General features: G+C 43.5%; 1 protein-coding gene across 7 annotated transcripts in view; it reads right to left on the reverse strand.

The window, feature by feature from the left end:
• The window catches only part of PTPRD (protein tyrosine phosphatase receptor type D), a 546,060-nt gene that overhangs the window by 114,166 nt on the left and 414,079 nt on the right, over positions 1-17,815 (reverse strand). For 4 of the 7 annotated variants that reach the window (XM_075559913.1, XM_075559911.1, XM_075559912.1 and 1 more), the window contains exon 22: positions 4,831-4,928. In XM_075559913.1, the coding sequence (XP_075416028.1) occupies positions 4,831-4,928 (98 nt within the window). Of the gene's footprint in view, positions 1-4,830; positions 4,929-5,431; positions 5,474-17,815 lie in introns of all 7 variants that reach the window. The other 3 variants (XM_075559908.1, XM_075559909.1, XM_075559907.1) reach the window with 1 other exon arrangement.

The raw sequence follows: 17,815 nt of genomic DNA on the forward strand, positions 1-17,815 counted from the left end.
ATCCCATTCCCAATTCAAATCCTTGAGGCCAAGTGGTATCATTAGTATTTGCTTGCTGCCAGCGAGCGATGTGTGCATGGATAGATACTCTGCTGGTTTCTATGCCATCTCAGCAATGGTGAACCGGGGATTAAGCAATCATGCCATTGCGCCATACTCTAAGCAGTACGTTCCCAAATTTATTTGGCCTAGCCCCCCTCTTCAGAAACAAACTCCCCCAAAAACTCAGTATCCCCCTGGTAATTAAGAACTTTTTCTAGAGTCTATAATTCAGGATAAAGTGTAGGTATCTGATTTTGCAGCTACTCTTGGTCCTTCGAGAAACCCCCAAGGGGGGATGATGCCCACTTTGGGAAACACCACTCTAAATCAATGATATTTCTCAAGGTAAAGCCATCAAGTTGATCTTCACCCAAATAAACTGAAGTGATGCAATGAAGTGAATCACCAACGCCTTCGTTCCTCCCATCAAACAACCCATGTTTCCCTGATAGGTTTGGGTAAGAAGGAAGGAAAGATGTTCATTGCATGGTATGATTCAACTGTGAGAGACTGTTAAACAGAGTAACCATGACTGTACTCTAGCTTGATATAAAACCAGACATCTCAGAAGCAGGAAAGGAAAATCTCCCTTTCAGCAAGAGATGAGACCTACGAATGTAGCACATCCTTTGGACCCTGAGATCCCGAGAACTGAACCACCTTGATTGAAGAGACATTTGTGACAGAGATGCAGCAGAACCAGGAATCAAAGCATGAGACAGAACCAGCCCACAGAGCAAATAAAACTGAGTGCTTTGGAGCAAGAGGCTAGCTTGTGAAGACGGGTGCCTCCAGGCACTTAATTGAGGAGCTGAGTTTGCTGATCAAGGAGGGGAAACGGAAGGACTTTGGGTGGTAATGCCCTTTGGGCATTCATTGATAACCATAAGCTTGGTAACACTGAGCAGAGTAGAGTCCAGGCCAAGGGGCTGAAGGCTATTGAGAAGCCTGCCTGTGGGCATAGCACAGAAGAAACTGTCCTGAGTGAACAACTGTATCCTGAGCATGTCTCACCTGAATTGTAACCTATTGACTTCCATATAAACCCCATCATCATAAGCTTCGCCTGTGAGTTCAGTGAAATGAACGATAGAACCCACTGAAGTGCACAGAAAAGGGTTAGGGATGGAGCTTGGAGGAATGTTTGACCTCTGCTAGCATTTTGGGGGCTGGGACTGGGGATCTTCAAGTAGACTTCCAAAGGACTCTTGGGCACTTTAAAACTTAAGATCTTTTGATGTTATCTGGCAAAACCAGGGGACCTTAGAAGAAAGGCCGGGCAATATACCCGTGACCACCATCCAGTGAAAGACCTACTGCGCGCAGTGCAGTTCTCCTCAGAAACGCTGGGGTCATGATGCGTCAGCATTATCTCAAAGGTAACTCGTGGTTTAGGCAAAGGAAGGAAGCCCACTGAACATACGGTTCTGGTTCATGCACACATCCCCCAGGCTGATGCGCTGACTCTGAAGCCATACCGATTTTAGGGTGGGTGTTTTCCTTTGAAATGTAGGTGGAATCCTCAAATTCAAACTATTTTGAGTCCAATAAGCCTTGGCATTCTCCCAGAAGATGAAAATCTACAATGTGTGTTCAAGGTCTTCAGGTACAAGGGCTACACCCGTCTTTCAGTTTCCTTGTTTCCAGAAGGCATCCAATCCACTGTCCGAGTTAACGTTCCTTGACAATAACGGTCTCTTGTACGCGCTAACAGGCCTGAGATCCAATCTGAGCCTCTCTCTTCCTATTCTGACTTCATTGTTTGCACAAGCAGCTTCTACGCCTTTGACCCCTGTTTTATCCTTGACATGTTAGCATCACACATGTTGGGAGATGCGAGTAAACCTTAATTTGTAGTGATTACTCAAATACAATTAGATGCTGGACAGTCACGACAATCTCCTTTCCTTCACTTTCTTCTCTGAAAACAAGGGCGTTGGCCTCAAGGTCACGTGAAAAACAACAAGTTGCCTTCGGTCAACTTGGTGCACTGTGAGGAGAACTGGAGCCCACAGCATGCTCTTTTTCATATTAGAGATATAGCTAACATGCTCTGTGCCATGTCTGTGTAAATCAATGACACTGACTACATTCATCACACTGCGCAGCAGGTATCACTCTCATCTTCCCAATTAGCCACCGCCGGGGACAATAGCGCAGCGCCCTCTGAAGTGTTCTTCAGGGCTGATTTTTCAGAGGCAAATCACCGACCTTTTCTATGGCCGAGGAATAAAATAGACTTAAAAATTATAATAAAAGTAATGTTGTTCTGTGGTTTGGAATAGTTATGTAGTAGGCTTAATCCTGTTACACAGATGAATGCAAAATTAACTATCTCCTTCATGGCTGTTAAGGCCCAGTCCAGTCAATTCATGCCCAGGGAGCTGTTACCACAGAGCAAGGCTGTGAAGAACAATCAGTCGGCGTGGGCTCTCATGTCAACAGCTACTAGGGGAGTGCTTAATGCAAGCATCGCCAGTAGGCCATTCAGAACGACTTTCAATGAGCACTCATGATCTCATGGCTAAATAAATAGCATTAGAGACTCTTCAAGTAGCATCTCGGAAGACATTTCAGCGTTTAAAGGGGCCATTTCCTGCATTCCATGGATACAGCTGAGCTTTCTCCATGCTGCGCCTGCTTGAAGGAGGCGACCCGGGTCCCAAGCACTCCAGCTAGAGAATGCACCCAGTGGTTTCGGAGCAGGGCGAGCTATCCACTTTGGAGTTTGTGCCTCATGACATGATTTGCTATCACAAATGAAGAGAGGAAAAGAGGAGAAGGGCACGTAACAGGTAGTAAGAGGAAGGGCTGTGGTGATCATGACAACAGGCTTGAGGAAGTGGAAAGCAGCGGGTTGGCCCAAACATCTCAAAGCATTATTTGACGCTGCCCCAGGCGACATCCTTCGTGTGCCTGGTTGTCGCTTCAGAAACTCAACCTGCAACCACAAGCCCCTAACCAGAACCCAAAGGAATGGGTTGAAAAGATAATTTATAACTTAAGAGGGGCCATTAAACCAAGAGGAAGAACAAGGAGGAAATAAAGATGGGGGTCATTTCAGAAAAAGAAGCCAATTCACCATCTAAAGTGAAATTCCCAAACCTAAAAAATGTTCCCCCGAATGGTTAGAACCAAATATTGGAAAATACAACTTCACAATCCCAGAAGGGAACAAAGAAACAGAAACCTTTGAGGTCTTTCCAATGTTTGACAAAAGGGTTGAAGCCTCCCACTGAACTAACGGGGTGTCTGGCTCCCAAGGGCAGGTGTGCACAGGATCTACAGAGCTAATGTGATTTGCCAAGACAGTCATTTGATCTAAATCTGAATATTTGGAGATTTTAAGGCCACACAACTACCCAGAATGCCGCATGCCCCATGGCTCCACATTATTGTTCTCAGAGCCTCTTACATGAATCAGCCCTCCAGTTACTTTAACTTGGGGTTCCTCTGGGTGGTTATGAAGAACTTTCCAAGGCAGAGGTTGAGGTGGTTGGGGCCGGGATGATTCAGCCCAATGTCCCATTTGAATGGTGACCTCACAGAGACCAAGAAAGGTAAAGGAATCCATCGCCAGAATGCCACTAAATAAACCTATCCCAAACCCTCACAGTACATTTTGGGTTTCTCAGGCACCTGATCACTTTGTAATGTAAACTACCCAACAATTTTTTGCTGTGCATTAACTTCTGCTCAATTCAACTGGCTCACAAGAAAAACGATGCTCTGGCGACCAGTCATTGATGAACTGGCTTCATGATGGGTCCATTGCTAGGGAATAGCAGAAAGAATCTAGGTTTACCATGTTCTGCTTGAGAAAGGCCACAAGATCCGAAGTCATACCCAGCGACTTATTTTCACCATCCAGATTTCTCCCTGAATTTCTGTAAAGATTCTGGCATTTTTATGCCACAACCGAGTCATCCTTTTCCCCAAACAACAGGCCACTTTCTGACAACTTGTTAAACACAGAACAAAACCCCAACAACACACAAACACATCATGGTCAGCCTCAGCTCAGCAACCTTGGAGGACAAAGGAGAACTGCCCGGCAGGGTGTCTACAGCTGTCATCCTTATGCTCGCCTATAGACCACTGTCCCCCCAGCACAGCTGAGGACTCCAACCACTGACCTGCCAGTTACAGCTGACCTCCTCATCACCACACCACCGGGGCTGCAGTGCGGGCATGCCGCCATTGGAATATTCATTCTTGCATGGTTTTTAGATTGAAGAGTAAAATTAAACATGAAGAGTTTTCAGGTCACGGAAAACTAACCAGGAGCACTTTCAAAATACTTTTCCGTAGTACTGACAAATCTACTCTGTCTTGAAATCTTATTTCCTCCCTCAATGAGGATTCTCAATTGGTACCCATACAGTATACTTCATTACTTATTAATTCAGTACATTCTATAAACATTGCCAATACCAGAAAGGCTAAATCAACCTCACTAAGTACCATAATGGGAGAAGACAGACCTTCTGCACTCAGGGAAGAGTTACACTCTCAGAAACCCACAGGACCCTTCGCCTCCATCCTGCAGGATCGCTGTGAGCGCTACAGTAATCCTGACCACACGTAAACTACTCAACTTTCAAACACTGAACTACTGTATTGATTTCACAGCCACTGGGAAGTTGGCTATTCCAGCTACTGGTGATAACTGATTCCATGCCATGTTCAAAGATTAAAAAAAAAACGATTAAATTTATCTTCCACAATATGGTCGATAAGAAACAGGGCGACACTTGATATGACCATCGAGCAAACACATCGAATTACCTCATACTCCTGGGAAAACTTCAAGTTGTCGTTTGCTTTCAACCTTTCAATGTGATCTGCAAGTTCCAAGATAGGTATTGGAGGGTGGCTGGCCATGCCTGGCAAAGGGAAAGAAGAGACATGCTTGAAGAAACACAGGCAAACAATGCCACCTTTTCCAAAATAACAGCGAACACTCTAATTAGAAAATGGCCTGAAACATGGGTCATAAAGATGTGTAGGCGAGGAAGCAGGCAGATAGTTTGGTTACTCAAAGCAGGGCATGCTCGGGCAGGCGGGTTTTGTAGCCAAATGAAAAGCCACCGAGCATCATCCCCAAACTAACACCCCTAGTGTAAAAGAAAGCGTTATTGTGCTCCATGGAACTATGAGCTTAGCTAGTGGGCGGAAGCTGCCAGGCTTGATGTCAACTTCTGCTTTGAGTAAGGACAGTGAGGCCATTGCAAACTCCTTCTCCTGCTCTGTGTGAAATGGAAACTGTGTGGAATTAAATGGTGTAAAGTGAACTAAGGAAACAGACAGTGAGGAAGGCCTGAAAGGGAAAGAGCAGTAGTTTGAGAGGAAACATAAAGTGACTTATGCATAATCAAGGAAAACTAACTTGAGAAATGAAGGTTACCAGGGTAACCGGAATCATCTGAACCTGCAAAGGAAATGATGGCGTAAATAAAAGATAACAGAATGAATTTGTAAAAACAAACCAAAAACCAAAACAAAACAAAAGGAAACGAAAAAGTGAAAATGGATAGCCTGATAGATTTGTTTTTCAAAGGGCTAATACATATACTGCAAGGTTTGGCAGGATTCACTACACACATTAAAACTAGATTAAGATCGTTTTACTTGTTCACGAGACCGGAAGGTGACCGACACACACATACATGCAAGTATGGACACAAAGAGGGGCATGCACCACAGCTCATCAACGACACCCACGGACAACAACCATCGACAGCAAACTGAGTTCCAAAAATGTTTCCACGTGTAGCAGATTGTAGCGGTTGAGGCGGTGGTCTTCTCCTGGATCGGGAGAAACGACCATGCTAGCAACTTGGTGAGATTTTGCCTCGGGTCCCCCTTTATTCAACCCCCAGCAAGCCTACAATCTACTTCAGGTGTAAACATCTTTGTCCACTAATGGGAAATGGATGCAGATGGATGAACACGTGGTGCAAGGAGGTGGCGGGAATAAGGTGACTAAAGAAAGTAGTGATATGAGGTGGGGACACATCTTTAGTTCAGTCTGCCAGCTGAACTACATTGGTTTCAGAGACACCCCCCCCCATTCTAAAAAAAAATAACAACCCACAGTTCAATTGGTTGTGAATCCTTGTGTGTGTTTTTTTCTTTCTCTGCATCTTTGCTCACTTTGCGTACAATTTGAATTCTCTCGGATTCATTTTGCCAGAGTTCCATGAGTGAGCATCACTTACACACCATGACTTAGAGACACAAAGTCCAGCTGGCTACAAAACCTGAACAAGCAAGTCCCCTGAGAAACATCCGAAGAACAGAAAGAAGAAAGAATGTGGGAGGGGCTCACACTGGAAGCCGAGTTGACATTCATCTGTTCGCCTGATTCTTGGGAGGGCACTGGGTAATGGAGGCACTTTTCGATATTGACCCAGTATTAAAAGTCGCCCAGCAATTTCCTTTATCTCCAAAGTCAAATTATCTAGGATCTGGAGAGTAAAGAAGACCACCTGGCTTCTTCTGGGAATTGTGTTCTAGCCTTCATACGATGAGGGCCTGCTTCTAGTCAGTTAAAATCTTAGTGGAAGGTCCACCAGCAAGGAGTAGAAACTCTTTGTGGTTATTTAAAATTACGCATTTGGCAAAAAAAATGGAAGCTCGTTTCTGGAATGTTTCCACATACATGGTCGAATTGAACTAATGTACATTCTTGGGAAGTGTGGGTGGGCGACAGGTCATTAAAGTGATCTTTTCCAGATGAGGCACCCCAGGGTGAGGAACAGAAATGCAAAGTCAACTGAGACTCTACGTTTATGGAGGAATGGAAGCGGACTGATGTGGACATCCATTGCAGTGCTTTGACAGAGAAAATAATAGAGACAAAGATGTTTAGACCTTTTCGAGCGAATCGTGGGAGAGAGTTATTATCATATATGGACTGAGTGGTGGTTTGGCTAGAGAGGGAGGACACAGAGCCAATCAGGGAGGCGTAGGGGACTGAATTACTGCTCAAAGCTGCAAAAAGTAAAGCCAGTTGGAGATGGGAAAAGTATTAGTAAAACAGCAGTAGAAGACCAATAATAACCAACCAAAGACGCAATCAACATTGTCACTTTTGCATGCACTGGCATGTGATCTGGGTGTTTTACTTTGGAAGCAAATTACAGAGACATCCCAACACACCTGCAGGGATTCCTTACATTCTAAGTCTGAAAACATATGTTTACCTACAGCACACACACAGATACTACAGCATGAAGTCACCATCATTGAGGACTTGGTACTATGTACCAGCTGAGGGGGCTCCAAAAAGCTTGTGGAAAAATGGAATTAAAAGATAAGGACAATTTTCCATGAACTTTTCGAAGCTCTTTGATATTGGCAATGAGGGTCAAGAACAAATAAAAATGGCAGAATGGATGTTGCCCGGAAAGGGGAGGTGATCTTATGGAAACCTTAATGGCGCAGGCCATAGACACTGACTATGAGTTACACTTCCAGCATTGACGAATGGGGACATATCACTTCATTATGAGGGTTACAATGTCTATCTACTTATTATTTATCAGTAGAGTGATATAAATTCTGAAGTCACAATCACTTGATTTACCTGCAAGGGCCCCACAAGTCATTGCACTGTTTCTTTGAGGGGCAGGAGCTTTGGTTGTTCTAGAAAACTATTAGGCAGTTGAATTGTCTACTTTTAGGATTCAGATCTAATATTATATTAGTTAGTCAACAGGTAAGTAAAGTACTCATATTTTCAAGTTATCTTTTTGACAAGATTAAATATTAACATAAAATTATGCTACACATTAACCCTGAGATGAAGAATTTCTTTAGTTCAGATCTGGAAATTATCATCAAGGATCTGTTTGAAATACTCGTATGTCCTGCTCCAGAAAATTTTCTCCATTGCCTGATGGTAAAACTCAAAACAAAATAAAAAAAAACCCCACAAAATTAATGCTATAATCAAGGAATACTGCTTCCTGGATGGAAACGGAGACCATTAGTTATCATTTCAGTACGTAAGGCTAGTGACCAGGCTGTTTCCCACAGCGCTCCCACTAAGGTTGGGGTCGACTGTTACTATCAATCTGGAAAGGACCAGCATGCATCAGTAGACACCTCTGTCTTCACACCCCTTAAAATTCTTCCTCTCCAGGCTTCACCCATCAGAACAATGAAGGCAGAACCTCCGAGTGTGGGAGTCAGGTGTCTGTACCTGTAATAGACTGACTTTTGCCCTACTTCAAAATTTATGTTGAAGTCTCTTTTCGTATAATTGTCTGTGGAAATAGGGTTTTCCTTTGGGATTGTTCATGAGGCCCTACAGAATACAAGATGGGACCAAAACCGAATCACTTTCTGAGTGGGATTAATAAAAACGAGACAGACATATTCAAGGGGGAAGAAACCATGTGAAGAACTACCTGTTAAGCCAATGAGGGGTGGGGGTGGTCGGCACACTCAGGGCTACCAACCAGGAGGACTGTCCTGGACTAGAGCCCATGACTTGCTTTGAACATCTACTCCAAAAACCATGCACTCAGCGACAATTGTTTTCTGTCCTTTGATGTCACCAATTGGTGGTATTTTTTTCTGTTCCCGTAGCACTAAGAAACTAAGACAGTATCTATGGGACTTCATTGTCAGGTGCCTATAGCTCCATTTCTTTTTCTTCTGTTCAAAAATCCAATCAGAATGTATGAGAATGAGATTAGCATTCGTGGGACGATCCCCTTGAATGCCCTCTGCCTTCTCATTCAGCAAGCTTTAGCCCGGCAACCATTAGCAGCAGGAAAGGACCCGAGGCTCAGCTTAGAAATGATGAGGGCTTGCCCGTGTCAGGCCCTTATCAGCTCAAAGCTCCAGAAGCCCAACTTCTTTTCAAGACCAGCATTACATCTGGGTGGGGTTTTCCTTTTGGGGCTATGATATTCACAATCTATACTGTCAATGATTAAAAAGAAGATGGCAGTTTTAGATGCCTTAGGTTAGGAGGACAAGAAAAGCAACAACAACATAAATGGTACTTTTAAAGGGGTACATGTGTGTGTCAGAAATGTGACTAGAATTCCTTTCAAGAAATACAACTTTTAAACCAGGGCGCTGTAATCTCGGAGGTGTCATCGAGATGACTCGATCCATCATTTCATTTTGCTCACCAGGCCTCTGAAGTCATGAAGAGTTAAATGATGGTATTTGTTGACCCACTTAGGGAATAACAGAATCATACCCAGGACCTTCTGGGTCTTTCTATGAGCCTCCTTTCCAGCACGGGCATTAGGAGATTCTAAAGCTGGGCACAGTCTCCAGGGGCCAGGTGAGCAAGACAGAAGATGGTCAACACTTTCACAGAAAAATGACCGCATCTCCATTTCCTGGAGCAAATTGCCTAGAAGGCTACCTCTTCATTTTCTTACTTGCGATGGAGACTTGGAAAAGAGAAATATTTCTCTACTACAGGAAAAGTAACAGTAAGCAGGAGATGAATGGAAACGACCTCTTGGCCTCAATGTCAGGATCATCTTTGTCAGAGGTTGTGGCCATTGTGGGGATGTCAGAGCCTGGTGAGGCTGTTCAGTTTTACCACGTGGGTATCTTCCTGGTGGGAATGGAGAGCAATAGGCTAGACTTTTTAGCCTCTCATTAGAAACTCAAAAATATCCAGCTTATCATGTTATGGCTCCCTAGCATTCAATGCTGACTTGATGTTGGTTGAAACTCACTGGCTATAAAGCAAAAGTCCCTGCAGGTCACATGTGGCCAACTCATTGTTGATCACTGTCTAAAGAGAATACAATCCTCCACCTCCCCTGGCCGGTTACATCAGAGGGTTAAACGTGATCTCTAAAGAGTTTGGAGCCACAAAGCAAAGGACCAGGTAGCAGATGCTGAGCTTTGTGCTAGTTCCTGCACTGGTCAGACCTCCATGTGCCTATCTGTCCGATACTTATTCACTCTGCTAATTAGGTCACCTAGAAATAAGGATGGCCAATGGGATTCAAGCACTTGATCAAAACCTCCATTGTTAGCAACATGGTGGATATCTGGGGATTCGACCCCAAATCTCTTCCTTTCCCATTAAAAACCCAAACCGAACTCACTGCCCCAAAGTCGATTTGGACACAGAGCCACCCTACAAGACAGAGAAGGATCATTTCCTATGGGTTTGAGTCTGTAACTCTTTAAAAAAATTAATTGGGATTTAATAAATATATTATACCATTTCATATTCCAGTAACATCAAGTAATATTGTACCACGAGAAGGCCTCATCTTTCTCCAGAGGAGCAGCTCGTGGTTTCGAACTGCTGACCTTGTGGTTGGCAGCACAATGTGTAACCACCATGGCACCAGGTGGGCTTAATTATGCCATGGTGCCTGCCTATCACATCCTCTCCCAGTACTGGAAGAGCAGAAGCAAGGTCACAAAGATGGGACTTTTAAGATCAGCTGGGCTCTCTATAGGTCATAAACCACCCAACCCTGGCTTGTGAAAATATGTGGATCACGCCACAGCTTATGAGGGGACATGTGGGTCAGGGGAGGCGAGGTGAAGGACACCCGGACACAGTGTACCCAGTTACTTCTTGGCCAAACATCACACGTTTTCATGAAAACATGAACCAAAGATACAAATTCTAAATGCAACACGATTCTCAGCAGAGGAAAAACAACTAATTTAGTGTGTTCTTTTCAGCACTCTGTCAGACTATGTCAGTAACCTTATTTGCATTGTGTGCGAAATGATTTTATTATCCACAGGAAAATATTTGTTCCTAAAATACTTAAAAAAATAAACTTTCAAAACCTTGTATGAAACGTTGACATGCTACTCAAAAAACAAATTTAACTCTTTTATGAAGACATGAACAAATGTGGTGGGACACTTTTTGAAATTGTCTTCGCTGCTTCTACATGCGTGTGTTTGTCATGATGCAGCACTGTTCTTCTCATGGGCTTCCTATCTAACACTTCGTGAGAAAGGCTGGGGAATCGTTAGTGGTCTTGGAAAAGGGAGCTAATTTCAACAGAAAACCAAGGACTATGACCTTGTCAATGGGGTCCTATCACCGAGTTAGCAGTTTATTAAACAGTTGTTCGATTTTAGACTAAACCACGTGGCTATGTTCACAATGTGTCACGGAGAGCAAGGAGGGTTAAGAGCTAAAGAGAACCCTCCTTTGTCAGCAAGCATCCCTTCCTGGTAGAACATGGATGGTGACTGGCTTACTCCGTGACAGGGCTCCCCATTGCTATTGTCAGCTGCTATCAAATCAGCCCTTCATTCATGTGGACTCCATGCCACGTGCAGTAGATTAGACCCATTGGGTTTTCAGCAGATGGTGTTCTGGCAGTAGGCCTCCTGGCCTTTTCTCTTGCCTTTGTCTAGAAGTTTCACCAAGACTTGCTTGGTATCATAGCAACCTGCAAGTCTCTACAGATGAATGGGTGGAGGGTGTGTATGAGCTGCATTGACAAGGGATTAAACCTGAGTTCCTGGCTTGGCGGGTGAGAACAACACTATTGTCCCCAATTTCCACCATTAAGAGTCACCTTTTCCCCAGTAAGTACGGAGACAGCATAGTTTATTGACAGATTTCTCAGATTGCAGAATTTGAACAAACCACGTTCCTTTATATAAGAAAGATGTCATGTATATTCCATGAGATACAAAAGACCAAACATGGTGTGTGTGTGTGTGTGTATATATATATCCAGATCATCTATCTAAGTTTCTTATAATCCAAATTGAGTTTTGAAGATAAAAAAGGAAGGCGATAGAAAAGTGGATCCTGTAAGCATCAATGCAATTAATAGGACTGGATGATGCAAAGAGATGCCTCAAGAGTATCTGAAGCCCGTTCAACTGTTGCTAAGAAGACAGTTCAGCTGCTAATACTACTATTGCTAATGTGTTAGGTTTTTATGAGTTTGTTTGTGTTTTTCGCAGGCCATCAGTCAGCCACCATCCGTGCTTGCTTTAGGGCAAAACATATTAAGGTCACCCACAGAATGAAAATGAGGGCCTGAAGTTGTAACATCTGATCATCAATGCTTAAAAGCTCGATTTTCCTACAAGGTACAAGTAGAACCAGGAGGATTTTATTTGCAAGGGTTTGGTGGGGTAGCGTGGGGGCAGGCAATGTATTGGAGCAGGGGTGGAAGTCTGAGAGTGCAGACAGAGGTGGTGACCACATGTTCAAAATGCCTGTCTTTTTTTCTTTAAGAAAATTTGTTTCTCTACTTTTGCTTTGTTGGACAAGATTAGAAATATGAACACATTCCAGTAACCTCTTTTCTTTAAGCTTTCTTATTCATTTCTGTCTTGGGGCAATTATATATTATCTTAGGCCCTTTGTCCAATTTTGGAGACTAGAGGCCAGAGATTTTATCCTGCAGGTAAAGCCCTTTTTAATGACAGTTTCACAAATCTGGAAGTGACAGTGTCTTTTAAAATAGTAAACATGGCTACCCTAGGGCCTGGCAACCCCCGTCCTGGGCACCTAGCACTTAGATTGTGCCCTAACAGGGGTGCGAAGCTCTGAGGTCAGTACGTTCACTATGGCATCATAGGCAGGTGCAACTCAAGACGAGCGACCGAGAGCCTTCATTATGAGGGCGCCCTTCACTACATTCGGTGGCACTGCGGGACCGAATGCCATCAAGACTATCAACTGCTGAACAAGAGACCAGCAAATGAACTGAAATAGGAACGTCTACTCTTGGGGCTAAAGGCTCAAAAAGCAAATTCTGTGTACTGTACATGCATAGCTATCTTCCTTCAACTCCCATCCACATCCATCTACCCACCCTCCCACCCACCCTTCTGACTATGCATTCTCCGTACATTTTATAATTTAAAGAACCGTGTGTGTGTGTGTGTGTGTGTGTGTGTGTGTGTGTGTGTGTGAGAGAGAGAGAGAGAGAGAGAGAGAGAGAGAGAGAGAGAGAGAGAGAGAGAGAGATTTAGAAGAATATGCAGGGAACATGGACTTGATATGCTATTTTTAACATCAGAAAGTAAAAATGGATTGGATGGTAGGAAATTATTTAATTTTTCATCTAAAATATAATTTTTTGAAAAATAAGAAAAAGTAGAATAATGAATAGTTTTGCTTTTATTTTTATACTTTTTTGGGTGGGTTGGGTGGGGGAAGGTTTTCCTAACTGATTATGAAAGTTTTCAAAAATACAAAAGAAGAAAAATAGACTACCTCCCAATCTAGTTGATAGCATGCAATATTTTCATCACCCTACCCAGACACATAGTAATTTCAAGTATCCACCACCAGAATGTGTGAGGCTTAGTAGCGCTTCTTTGTAAAAGCATCTTTTATATGTCAATATGCAATTGAATCCCTTCTTCCACAGATCTTAAAAGACTTGGAAAATTTACCCACTTGTGGGAAACTAACACTGAGGGAAATATGACTACGACTCTATTCCTTAACTCATAACAGAGGGAATCTGGAAAGCTGGTGTTCCACGTTAGGAAAGCTACCACTTTGGTAACTTAGAGATAAAGTCCAAGTACATGATCCCGCTTTAAATAGTGTTCCCACAGATTCTCCTCTAACAGCTATGCTGCCTTAAAGTGAGCACATGGTTGATTCTGTCTCCCTAGAGAAGCAGACATCCTTTTATTATCTCCTCCCACCTTGTCACTCAGCCCCTCTCATACCTTCCCCCAGTGCAGGTATTAGGTTTCTTCACCTGTGAGCTCAGGGACCTTACTGTAGTTACCACTCACCTTGTGACATAGGTAACTACCGGATATGCATGTCTTATGGCTACCTATAAATATCCCAAGACAGTAAAGATTCTCTATGCCCTCTCTTTTCCCTCCTCCATGTGGACCATCAAGAGGGGCTGAGGTGAGTATGTTACTATAAAATGTGTCTGACTCCTTTATTTTATTTTCTCTCCTATCTTTCCTATCTTCTATGACTTTAGTATGATCTTTATATATTATAACCATACAATTGCACTTACGAACCCTTCCGTTGTTAGAGGCTGGTTTTCTCTGACACCCAGTGGTTAATAAAAATTAATTGAGTCAATGCCAACTCACAGAGACCCTATAAGATGAAGTAGATCTGCGCCCATGAGTTTCTCAGACTGTAACTCTTTAGGAGTAGAAAGCTCCACCTTAGTTCCACAGAGCAGCTGGTGGTTTTGAACTGCTGAACTTTTCATGAGCAGCCTAATGTATAATCACTATGCCATCAGGGCTGCCTCTAGTAAAATATAATGGTGTATATCACCTTCATTCTGACCAATCCGAAACAGCAGTAACTGATGGCATAGGGTTGTAAACCATTATTCAATTAAGGGATTAGGTGAGTCAGGTTCTCTCAAACACACGCTTAGCTCTAAAGCTTACTAAGACAGTAATACTTATTCATGGAAAATACAGGCAGGGCTCAAATAAAGTAACTGTCACAATAAAGGAGTCTACATGATTTTTTTAGGGGGGCTTTCCAGTGTCTATAAAAGTTATGGTTACACTATCATGTCACTAAGCATGCAATAGCAGTATGGAAAGTGTGTGCTAAAGTGTCAGAATTACCAAAAGGTGACACAGAGCTATTAAGGGAGCACATGCAGTTGGAGAGTTACCACTGACAGACTTGCAGACACAGGGCTGCACAAATGTCCAAATATTAAAACTAAACCCAACCCCCTGCCACGGGGTCCATGCCGATTCATAGCGAGTAACCCTAGAGCACGGGGTAGAACTGCCCCTGTGTTTCCGAGACCAAGTATTCACAGGAGTAGAAAGCTCAGTCTTTGAATAGCTGATGGCTTCAAACTGCTGACCCTGTGGATTGCAGCCCAGCGCACAACCACTACACCACCAGGGTACCTTCAATTTGTTAAGAAATAAAAAAGAATAATAATAAAACCCCAAACCCTCCAAACTATAAAAAGCAGCATATCTATGAAATGCAATTAAAATGAGGTGTGCCTGTACTGACTAGACTAGGTGCCTACCCCCAACTAGGAAAGCATCAGCCTTTCCCAACAACAGTCTCTTCCGAGATGTCGAAATTAGCCAGGAGCAGCTCCGGCAATCACATCCACTCTGAGATGGTTACACCGAAGACACCGATCTTCTATGTCTTTTCTTCTATGTCTCAGTTGAGCAAGAGTGGACAAAAAAGCCTGATGGATTCCTTTTCCTGACTCAGAAACAGGTGGATTGTGGTATTGGAGATAAGGATGCTTAACAATACTTGAACCGTCAAAATACCGATTTACATGAATAAGTATTCCAAATACCTTTCGTATGTGAACCAACATGGATGGGGTGGGGAGTAGGGAGCGAGAATCTGACTCCTTGAATGTAGAATCCAACAAGAAAAAATAACTTAAAATATAAATGGAGATTTCATTCACAAGACCATTCTCTTAGGGAAGGAAAATGTATAGACTTTGTGAACTAAGCAATGTGAAAGGCCTCCTGAATTTCAAATGGGATTCTTTGTTTGGCATTTTATCTCCCTCAATGGGCCCATCAGAAGTGGAAATCCATTTGCCTTCATGAACAAGCTCTGTGCAGGGAATGAGTTACAGGTTTCTTATTTCACTGGAAGTCCTGTTTTTTTGTTTTGTTTAAATAATGGTTTTGATGATCAATCACTTACTTTTGCATCCCATTCTTAAATATCCTAAAATGCTATTATGTTTGAAGATAAGGGATTATATATTTACCTGTATGTTGTATAGAAAAGAAGTGATTTGGGGGTCTGAAATGGGCATTCTACTCCCAATTCAGAAGAGGGATATCACAGCAGTCCACCAACTGAGAAAGGGTGATTTTTCCTTTCATCAGTCAGGAAAATGCTGGTCTTGTGTGAATAAGAGAAGAGGAAAAGGTACCAAGAGGTTACCTAACAAGCCTACCTTTGCCTCTGTTTACTGACAAGGAATTAAGGCGATTCATCGCTGTGGCTAGACTATTCTGGTCCAAGCACACGCTCACATTTCTGTGCATTTCTCCTCCCAGTTGAGTCTACTTCCTTTGAAAACTTGTCACATTGTCTGGCCAGCAGGCCACAGCACAGAGCTGGGGAAGCAAATCGACTATTTCAACAAATCAAGCATAAATGGGCTTCTCACCTGAGCTAAGGGCAGGATAGTGGCTTCCTGAGTGAATGAACAGGTCGGCGCCAGTCTTCGGACGATCTCTCCTTTACTACTCTCTTTCTCTAGGATACCACCCTGTGGTCGTCACATAATTTCATGTAAACTTGAAGATATATAAAAGTGTAGGGGTGGAGTCTAGCCTGTCAATCAAGTTAGCTGGATGATGCCTCCTTTTGGGTGTGGGCTGCTCATAAGGAGATTCCTGGGAACCCCCTGCACCCTGCTCCGCCTTCCCCTTCCTGCTAGATGCTGCCCGAGCCCTGGAGATGCATCAGCCACCACTGGATCCACAAGACATTGCACCTGCAGGCCAGTGATCTTCCTGCACTCTGGATCACTGCACGTGACTGCGGGAGTCTGAAGAAACTTAGGACTAGTATCAGATTTATGGACTTCAGTTGGCGTGGGCTGGGATGTTGTCCTGATATACAATTCTTGATCTAAAGCCCTTTCTTACACCTCTATAAATATCACTGGCTATGTCTCTGTAGTCACCCTGGTCTCATACACTCCCCATCTCCTCCTTTGCGCTTCATGCCCACTTCATTGTATTGTCCGTTTGAATTTATCCCATTTTCTATATGATACGCTAAGCCTCAAAGGAAACCTTCTTATAGACATAGGTCTCTGTTTTACTTTGGTAAAGTCATGGGTGATACAAGAGATGACCACTTCAGGCATTACATACAGTGATCTGTTCAGTGACTTCTCTGAAACTTAGCAGCTTCCCTCTCAAAACCATTTATTATTATTACATATATACGGAAAATTAGATTCTTTGTGGAATTCTTGGGTTTGGTCATCCCCGCAAAATGATGGGTGGGAATGAAAAGCCCCCGGGTCTCTGTACATAATGTCCATGGTTTCTGCACGGGCATGTGGTGCCAGAACTGGGTTACTAAATGTCATCATGTGTGCGTGCTATGTGTATGGATGTGTTATGTACGTGGGCACAATTAGGAAACAAAACAAAACACAAGATAGTAGTGAAAGATGGCAATGCTCGGTTGCAAGGCATTCCTAGTCCCCACTTGTCACCGGTTCTCTGTTAATATTACTCCCATGTTGTTCCCATTCACACTTCCTATTTATGTATCCCCCTGGAAACTCTCCGCAGCACTAGGGAAGAAGGGAGTAGCAGCTCCCATTGACTCGCTTCTCTGGGCCTATTTTGCCTTTCTGGCTCCACCTTGGCTGTGCTTAAAGGTCCACTGGCGGACCGTGCGCCAGCCAAGCCAGAGGAGACAGGCCAGCGAAGAAGAGGAAGCTGTGGAGAGCCAGCAACTCTGTTCTCAGTAACAAGGCAAGGGATGCCGGAAGTCACAAAGCAGACAACGCCTTTGGAGTGAGCCTATCCTGGATGGTAACAATGCTTCGGGAAAACCCTGCCAATTTTCACTTTTTCTGGAGTGCCCCCCAGGAGGCAGGAATGGCCACCCACTGACAACGTGCCACCTCCTTGAAACTCTAAGAAGTGGTTCTACTCTTCCCATCCGGCATGACCATGAACAGGAGTCAACTCGATATCGATGAACAACAACTATCTCAGGAGCTTCCGAGGGGTTTTAAGCAGTCAACCCGCTTGATGGTAAGTCAGTAATTATGAAATCAAGTTTGCCCTAAGGGACTCA

The sequence above is a fragment of the Tenrec ecaudatus genome, chromosome 10, assembly GCF_050624435.1.
Source record: "Tenrec ecaudatus isolate mTenEca1 chromosome 10, mTenEca1.hap1, whole genome shotgun sequence".
NCBI lineage: Eukaryota > Metazoa > Chordata > Mammalia > Afrosoricida > Tenrecidae > Tenrec > Tenrec ecaudatus.